General features: G+C 40.3%; 1 protein-coding gene across 1 annotated transcript; it reads right to left on the bottom strand.

The window, feature by feature from the left end:
* Positions 1-5,018: 5,018 nt before the first annotated feature.
* LOC106956432 (DNA ligase 1-like) lies at positions 5,019-7,558 on the bottom strand. Its single transcript, XM_015047263.1, has 3 exons — positions 6,389-7,558; positions 5,688-6,319; positions 5,019-5,056 (listed from the first exon to the last, which is right to left on the bottom strand). The coding sequence occupies exons 1-3, from the start codon at positions 7,429-7,431 to the stop codon at positions 5,019-5,021; spliced, it is 1,713 nt and encodes a 570-aa protein (XP_014902749.1). The 5' UTR covers positions 7,432-7,558.
* Positions 7,559-9,171: the final 1,613 nt, after the last annotated feature.

Here is a 9,171-nt window from a genome sequence, read left to right as displayed (position 1 = left end):
AATGTTTTCCTCATTGACAGCTTCTAGTTCAGATGCATTTCTCATTGCTGCCTTTCTCTTGATCTTGCGTTTAGATTTCTTTGATCGCTTCATGTCATGCTGATGGTCTCCATTTTGTTGTGCTGTGGAGACCGTTTCTTCTTCTATCACCTGCAGTACTTCACCGATGGCTGTTTCATTTGTGTGAATGTCGTTTTCAATGGTCTCTGCCTGGTCTCCACCTATTTCCGGTACTGAAAGTTCTGTTTCATTGTTGTCACCAGAAATGTTTTCCTCATTGACAGCTTTCAGCTCAGATGCATCTCTCATTGCTGCCTTTGTCTTGATGTTACGTTTAGATTTCTTTGATCTCTTCTTCTCATCCTGGTGGTCTCCATTTTGTTGCTCTGTGGAGACCGTTTCTTCTTCTATCACCTGCAGTACTTCACCGATGGCTGTTTCATTTGTGTTTATCTTGTTTTCGATGATCTCTGCCTGGTCTCCAACTATTTCCGGTACTGAAACTTCTGTTTCAATGTTGTCACCAGAAATGTCTTCGTCATTGACAGCTTTCACGTCAGATGCATCTCTCGTTGCTGCCTTTCTCTTGATCTTGCGTTTAGATTTATTTGATCTCTTCTTCTCATCCTGGTGGTCTCCATATTGTTGTGTTATGGAGACCGTTTCTTCTTCTATCACCTGCAGTACTTCACCAATGGCTGTTTCATTTGTGTTTATCTCGTTTTCAATGGTCTCTGCCTGGTCTCGAACCATTTCCAGTACTGAAAGTTCTTTTTCAATGTTTTCACCAGAAATGTCTTTGTCATTGACAGCTTTCAGGTCAGATGCATCTTTTGTTGCTGCCTTTCTCTTGATCTTGCGTTTAGATTTCTTTGATTGCTTTGTCTCATCCTGGTGGTCTCCATTTTGTTGTGAAGTTGAGACCATTTCTTCTTCTATCACCTGCAGTACTTCACCGATGGCTGTTTCATTCGTGTGAATCTCGTTTTGTATGGTCTCTGCCTGGTCTCCAACTATTTCCGGTACTGTAAGTTTTTTTTCAATGATTTCACCAAAAATGTTTTCATTACCGACAGTTTTCAGTTCGGATGCAATTTTCGTTGCTGCCTTTGTCTTGATCTTACGTTTAGATTTATTTGATCGCTTTTTCTCAACCTGGTGGTCTCCATATTGTTGTGTTATGGAGACCGTTTCTTCTTCTATCACATGCAGTACTTCACCGATGGCTGTTTCATTTGTGTGAATGTCGTTTTCGATGGTCTCTGCCTGGTCTCCACCCATTTCCAGTACTGAAAGTTCTTTTTCAATGTTTTCACCAGAAATGTTTTCCTCATTGACAGCTTTCAGTTCAGATGCATCTCTCGCTGCTGCCTTTTTCTTGATCTTGCGTTTAGATTTCTTTGATCTCTTCTTCTCATCCTGGTGGTCTCCATTTTGTTGCTCTGTGGAGACCATTTCTTCTTCTATCACCTGCAGTACTTCACCGATGGCTGTTTCATTTGTGTTTATCTTGTTTTCGATGGTCTCTGCCTGGTCTCCAACCATTTCCGGTACTGAAACTTCTGTTTCGATGTTGTCACCAGAAATGTTTTCATTACTGACAGCTTTCAGTTCATATGCATCTCTCGTTGCTGACTCTCTCCTGGTCTCATCTGTAGATCTCTTGAATACTTTGTTCTGCCAATCCTGATGTCCGTTCTTTTTGGTTTCAGTGGGTTGTTTTCTCAGCAATAAGAACAGCTCAGTTTGGGTGGAAATGGTTTTATAAACTGGTTCCAAGTGAAATCTGTTCTCCAGCCCATCCATCTCTGTTTGCGTCGATATTGTTTGACGGACTGGTTTCAAGAGACATCTGGTCTCAGGCACATCCATCTCCGTCTGGACTGAAGCACATTGGTAAACTGGTGAGGTGTCTTGTAATTCACTCTGAGTCTGAACAGAAACCATAGTCTTCTTCCTCTGTCTTCTCTCTGAGAGTAATTTTCTCATCAGATCTTTTTGCTGTTGAAGTTTAGCGTTTAGTTTCTGATTTACATCGAACATGTCATCGAGCTGTTGCATTAAGTATTTCTGTACTTCCATGTGTTCCAGTTCAGACTCCTTACATTTGACTTCACACATACGTTTTGCTTGACTTGTATTTTCTGGAGAGTGAGGCAAATTCTGAATTTCGGTTAAACCCTCTCCTTGAATCTTTTCTTCTGTTTTATCAACAGGAACATCAGTTAAGTTCCCAGTTTGGATGTTGTCCATGGGTTCTCCCAGAGATGGATGTTTCTGTCCTTTTTGATCCAGTGTCTCCTTTTGTTTCAAGATGGATTCTTCTGTGGTGATCAGCTGTGTTGTAGAAATTGCAGAATACTCGGAATAATTTTTCTTTTTCAAGGAAGCTATGTCATCATGTCCTTCGGCCGGCATTGAAACATTTTTGGTTTCAATGTTCTCAGCAAAAAAACTTATGTCTATGCAAGGTTCTGATTTGGGGAAAGTTTTCCACAATGGCTTTTTTCCACTGCTGGAAAAATCTCCCTGATCATTTTCTTTTTCCGGCAGAGGACCATCATCGATATCACTGTTTTTAGTAAAAAACGTTAAATCGATGCAAGCATCAGACTGGGGGAACGATTTCCACAACAGTGGCATCTTCTTATTGCGCTTAGTCTTTGGCTGTTTTTCCCCTTTCTGGTCCATTTTCTTGTGTGTTTCTGTGACAGATTTATTTTCGGTCACCAGCTCTGTTGCAGAAATCACAGTGTTCTTAGTATTAATTTCCTTTTTCAAGGAATCTGACTCATCATGTTCTTCGGTCGGCATTGAAGCATTTTGGATCTCAATATTCTGAGCAAAAAAACTTACATCTATGCAAGGTTCAGACTTTGGGAGCACTTTCCACAATGTCTTTTTTTCGTTGCTGAGCAAACCTGCCTGATGACTTTGATTTTCAGACAGAATACCGTTGATGTCACTGTTTTCACAAAAAAACGTTAGATCTATGCAAGCATCAGTCTCAGGGAAAGATTTCCACAACAGAGGCGTTTTCTTGATGCGCTTTGACTGTTTTTCCCCTTTCTGGTCGACTTTCTTCTGTTGTTCTGTAACGGATTTCTTTTCAGTGACTGGCTCTGATGTAAAACTAACAAGTTCCTCTGTGCAAATCTCCGTCGTAAAGGAATCCTCCTGATCACCTTCTTCAGGCAGAGAAGTGTCCTGATTGACAACATGTTCAGTGCTGGTCTTAGAGGACTCTTCCTGCTCTGGTTTCTCCTCCAGTACGGAGATCAATTCCTGTTCGGTAACCAGTGAATCATCTTCTGTTTCAATATGTTCAGCTGAAGTCTTTACGTCAGTGGGGGCATGTTTTTCCAACCAGATGTGAAATGGAATCATTTTCTTCTTGTTACGCTTCCTCTTCGGTGGCTGTTCCTCAGACTTGGAGGGCTGTTCTTTCTCTACTGTGTCGACTGTCTCCTGCACTCCAGCAATGGACTCTTCTAAACTGACCATTGAATCATTCTGCTTTTCAATATTACCTGCAGAAACCTCTTGATCAATAGGGACATGTTCCTCCGAACAGGTTTTAAGTGGTTCCTGGTTGTTCTCATTGGACTCACTTTCAGGTGACTGCCCATCCCCTTTTTGATTCACTTTTTCCAGTCCTTTGGTGCTCGATTTATTTTCAGTCACCAACGAAGAGTCCTGCTGTTCCATATTTTCAGCTGACATCTTAAGCTCCTCAGCTTCGTGCAGTGCCCACCAGACTGCAAATGACATCTTCTTCTTGCGCTTGGGTGGCTTGGGTGGCTGTACTTCCCTCTCAACGATGTTGTCGGATGCAACTTCTTCGATTGTACGCTGGTTGGACTCCATTGTAACTTTTGCTTGTGGTTCTAAGATAATTAACTGCTCTAGAAACTCAGTAGATTTCAAAGTTGAAAATCGTACTATGAACTGCTAAGTAACTTCTCAAGAGTAACGTATCGACAACGGCTGCTAACAGGTTGTGATGAAGGTAGATGGATTTGAGGAGATTATACAATCGCTGGTGATGTCAGAATTCTGCCTTTGGAGTTACATTGTGATGTCACATTGTGATGTCACAGTTCCATTTCATATTCAGAGCGGGCTTGTCTGACGGATTTTTTTATGAACACGGCGGATGCGCGCGCAACTTCACTCCAGAAAGAATAGGCAGGCTATTAAACTGTCACTGGTTGCCATAGTTACCCACCATTACCTTGTTGTTTGAGAAGGACTTCGCTGCAGTAAACAGAAAGGGTCGGGGACAGACCACTGTCAGTCTCACACCTTATTTGGAAATGGGATCATTGCACTCCGGAATTGAAGGGGGGCGCTATTTCTTATATTATCTGTGGTCTCCCGTTTGTATTGTCTTTTGAAATCTGGGATATAGCTTCATCTTTAAGAAGGAGTTTTACTCTCAGCATGTATTTGAACTTCTGTCTTTTATTTACTTCAGCGCAGCTCACAGTTTTTAACAAATTCCATAGCTTTCTGTGTACTTCTAAATCTGCTCCTAAATTGCACATTTTCTGGCCTGCTACTGCCTCTAGTGGCGTGGGGTGGTAGCACAACTAATTTAATTACGTCACTAAATGAGAATACCACTAAGTCTTTATTTTATTATTAATTCTGGCATTACCTCTGGTTCAGGGCACCTATGTGTTGCATACAGTGCATACCCACTTTATGCGCCACTGCATGATGTTTCAGGTGAGTTTTGGTCCCTTGGCTGATGACCGCAGACATTTGTAGGTTAGAAGTCACCAATACTCAAACCCGATTGGCTCTGAGCAAATGATGGAGGGAAGATTAGGGGAAAAAACGGAACAATCCACAGTAGAGAATGAGGGAAACGCAGAGAAAAATGTTTTTAATTGACTGATTTCATCTGCAGTCATCGTTTAGTTTGTTCATGGGAGCTCAGATCATTCACCGTCATTGATCTGTTTAATCTGATTCCATTATCAGCGGCTAATTAGTCATCAGACTCTGAGGCTTTAGCTGACCTCTTCCTCTTCATCATCTTCATCAGCCCCTGTGACCCAGACCAACATATTAAAATGTGTTATTACTAGCCTGTAGCAATGCCTCTCCTCAACATGAGAATATCAGTTTCACTTGACTGGCTATATAAAAGTTTTTTCTCCCAAGAAGCTGAAATAAAAATCTGTTATTGATCAGGTAGTGAATCACAAAGGGATCCACTGCTGCTCCTTTAGTGACAAACTGCTGCATCCTAAATGCACAAAGGAGCGTTACCATAGGTCCTTCCACCAAGTTAGACTCTATAACCATCACTAATCCAATCAAACTCAGTGTTTACATCCATGGTGGTATCTGGACAACTTCACTGTTGTACATGTTTTTTTATTGTCACTATTTGTAAATAGTCTGTCATTTAATGCTCAATATGCACATTTTGTACATTTTTAAATAACTAACTCAGAGGCACATTCCTCTGGAATAGAGGTTTTTTTATAACTCCAAGGTATGTATGTAGAAATATTGTGCTTACTGTATAGTATTTTATTTGTTATTNTTTTGCTGTTGAAGTTTAGCGTTTAGTTTCTGATTTACATCGAACATGTCATTGAGCTGTTGCATTAAGTATTTCTGTACTTCCATGTGTTCCAGTTCAGACTCCTTACATTTGACTTCACACATACGTTTTGCTTGACTTGTATTTTCTGGAGAGTGAGGCAAATTCTGAATTTCGGTTAAACCCTCTCCTTGAATCTTTTCTTCTGTTTTATCAACAGGAACCTCAGTTAAGTTCCCAGTTTGGATGTTGTCCATGGGTTTTCCCAGAGATGGATGTTTCTCTCCTTTTTGATCCAGTGTCTCCTTTTGTTTCAAGATGGATTCTTCTGTGGTGATCAGCTGTGTTGTAGAAATTACAGTATTCTCGGAATAATTTTTCTTTTTCAAGGAAGCTATGTCATCATGTCCTTCGGCCGGCATTGAAACATTTTTGGTTTCAATGTTCTCAGCAAAAAAACTTATATCTATGCAAGGTTCTGATTTGGGGAAAATTTTCCACAATGGCTTTTTTCCACTGCTGGAAAAAGCTTCCTGATAATTTTCTTTTTCCGGCAGAGGACCATCATCGATATCACTGTTTTTAGTAAAAAACGTTAAATCGATGCAAGCATCCGACTGGGGGAAAGATCTCCACAACAGTGGCGTCTTCTTATTGCGCTTAGTCTTTGGCTGTTTTTCCCCTTTCTGGTCCATTTTCTTGTGTGTTTCTGTGACAGATTTATTTTCGGTCACCGGCTCTGTTGCAGAAATCACAGTGTTCTTAGTATTAATTTCCTTTTTCAAGGAATCTGACTCATCTCGTTCTTCGGCCGGCATTGAAACATTTTGGGTCTCAATATTCTGAGCAAAAAAACTTACATCTATGCAAGGTTCAGACTTTGGGAGCACTTTCCACAATGTCTTTTTTTCGCTGCTGAGCAAACCTGCCTGATGACTTTGATTTTCAGACAGAATACCGTTGATGTCACTGTTTTCACAAAAAAACGTTAGATCTATGCAAGCATCAGTCTCAGGGAAAGATTTCCACAACAGCGGCGTCTTCTTGATGCGCTTTGACTGTTTTTCCCCTTTCTGGTCGACTTTCTTCTGTTGTTCTGTGACGGATTTCTTTTCAGTGACTGGCTCTGATGTAAAACTAACAAGTTTGTCTTTGCAAATCTCCGTCGTAAAGGAATCCTCCTGATCACCTTCTTCAGGCAGAGAAGTGTCCTGATGGATAACATTTTCAGTGCTGGTCTTAGAGGACTCTTCCTGCTCTGGTTTCTCCTCCAGTATGGAGATCGATTCCTGTTCGGGAACCAGTGAATCGTCTTCTTTTTCAGTATGTTCAGCTGAAGTCTTTACGTCAGTGGGGGCATGTTTCTCCAACCAGATGTGAAATGGAATCATTTTCTTCTTGTTGCGCTTCCTCTTTGGTGGCTGTTCCTCAGACTTGGAAGGCTGTTCTTTCTCTACTATGTTGACTGTCTCCTGCACTCCAGCGATGGAATCTTCTGCACTGACCAGTGAATCATTCTGCTTTTCAATATTACCTGCAGAAACCTCTTGATCAATAGGGACATGTTCCTCCGAACAGGTTTTAAGTGGTTCCTGGTTGTTCTCATTGGACTCACTTTCAGGTGACTGTCCATCCCCTTTTTGATTTACTTTTTCCAGTGCTTTGGTGCTCGATTTATTTTCAATCACCGACGAAGAGTCCTGCTGTTCCATATTTTCAGCTGACATCTTAAGCTCCTCAGCTGCGTGCAGTGCCCACCAGACTGCAAATGACATCTTCTTCTTGCGCTTGGGTGGCTTTGGTGGCTGTACTTCCCTCTCAACGATGTTGTCGGATGCAACTTCTTCGATTGTACGCTGGTTGGACTCCATTGTAACTTTTGCTTGTGGTTCTAAGATAAATAACTTCTCTAGAAACTCAGTAGATTTCAAAGTTGAAAATCGTACTATGAACTGCTAAGTAACTTCTCAAGAGTAACGTATCGACAACGGCTGCGAACAGGTTGTGATGAAGGTAGATGGATGTGAGGAGTTTATATAATCGCTGGTGATGTCAGAATTCTGCCTTTGGAGTTACATTGTGATGTCACATTGTGATGTCACAGTTCCATTTGATATTCAGAGCGGGCTTGTCTGACGGATTTTTTTTTATTAACACGGCGGATTAAGGAATAACCAGTCATCACAATTTCAATATTAACCATACAAATATAACTTAAATTGAAGGGAAGGAAAACTCCTGCTCATGTAAATACGTCTTAAAAAGAGATTAGATAAATCAGGAATTTGCTCATTTGATCTATGTAGGCAGATTCATTCAGAGAAGTCCTATTAAGCCAGAATAGCTCTGGCTAAGTACATCAGTTTTTGGCCATTTGGAATTTAGAAGATCTGCCTTATAGTTTGGTGCAAGCAAAAGTCATGTATACTGTCAATAAAGACTTTAAACGTGTGGCCAGGTTTAAGCTTCTGTGGTTATTGTTTGAGAAGCAAAACACAGATCCTAACTTTTACCAAACAACTTTTTGCTATTGAGTTAGACTGTAAATCCATTTTTAAGACTAAGTTACTTTAACTTCTTTGCATTGCTAAATACAATTACTAAAAATATGTTAGAAAAAATGACTTCCACAGGGTGTCCTATTTTTTTTTTTCCACTCGTGAACTGAATGACATATTGACAACTTTTTCTGTGTTTACACTCCATTTATATATTATGTGCAATAATGGCTGCCATTAACTTTGTTTTCACTCCGTTTTTCTTTCCAATTAAATCTGTGTGCGCTCCAGTGCTTCCAACTTTGCCTCTGTCTCATTCCAGTCTTCTGAACCCCCAGCTGGCTGCAGCAGATGGTAGCTCACACTGAGCCTGGGTCATCTGGGTTACATCCAGTTGTGAGGATTTCTTCTCTAATGTCACCCTGTCTCTTGTTTTTGGTTTTTGTTTTTTGTTGTTTTTGTTTTTTTGAAGCACCTTGTGTGAATTACCCAGTGTTTGAATGATGGTATGCAAAAAAAAAAACTTGCCTCTGGACAAAGTAGTGCAGGTGGACTCAACCAGTCCACAAGAGCTACTGTCTTACAATTTTTAATCACATCTCTTGTCCAAAATGCCTGAATCAAATTCCTGAATTCCCTCATCAGGCTGTTTTTCAGCTATACAAAGACCTGGTAATGAGCAATTCATCTGATTCAGGTGTGTTAGAGAAACTGTTAGCCAGTAATTTAAGCATTTAAGATTAAAGTGAAATGAAATGAACTGACCTATCGAGAGCTTATCTCCTTCTGAAACGGGAGATTTATGAATAAGGGACTCAGTCCACCTCAACAACAACTTGTTCGTCAGCATATAAAGAAACGGCTCCATGAATGGAAGATATGTGTGTTATTGACAAGAACTGTGGCAATATTGTTAAAGGATCTTTCAGTTGCCTTCTTTTAAAATGGCAATTAAAATTTTAGAAAGACTAGAGCAGATTTACTACAGCATATTTTTCTTGTGCAATACATTTTTTTTTTTTTTTTTTTTTTCTTTTTCTCAAAGCACATTTAGGAAAAAATAAGTTTACCGACTTGGAATCCAACTATTTAAGAACTAAATTCTTTTAAGAC

This window comes from Poecilia latipinna, unplaced genomic scaffold, assembly GCF_001443285.1.
Source record: "Poecilia latipinna isolate Pla-1442-1.1 unplaced genomic scaffold, P_latipinna-1.0 Scaffold817, whole genome shotgun sequence".
Classification (NCBI taxonomy): domain Eukaryota; kingdom Metazoa; phylum Chordata; class Actinopteri; order Cyprinodontiformes; family Poeciliidae; genus Poecilia; species Poecilia latipinna.
The sequence above is the reverse complement of the archived record's forward strand: the minus strand, read 5'-3'. Positions and strand labels throughout refer to the sequence as shown.

Coding starts and splice junctions, on each gene's coding strand:
- LOC106956432 (XM_015047263.1), bottom strand. CDS start 7,431: ATGGAGTCCAACCAGCGTACAATCGAAGAAGTTGCATCCGACAACATC. Junction 6,320..6,388: donor GCTCAGAATATTGAGACCCA/AAATGTTTCAAT, acceptor TAATACTAAGAA/CACTGTGATTTCTGCAACAG. Junction 5,057..5,687: donor AAATACAAGTCAAGCAAAAC/GTATGTGTGAAG, acceptor TCTGGGTCACAG/GGGCTGATGAAGATGATGAA.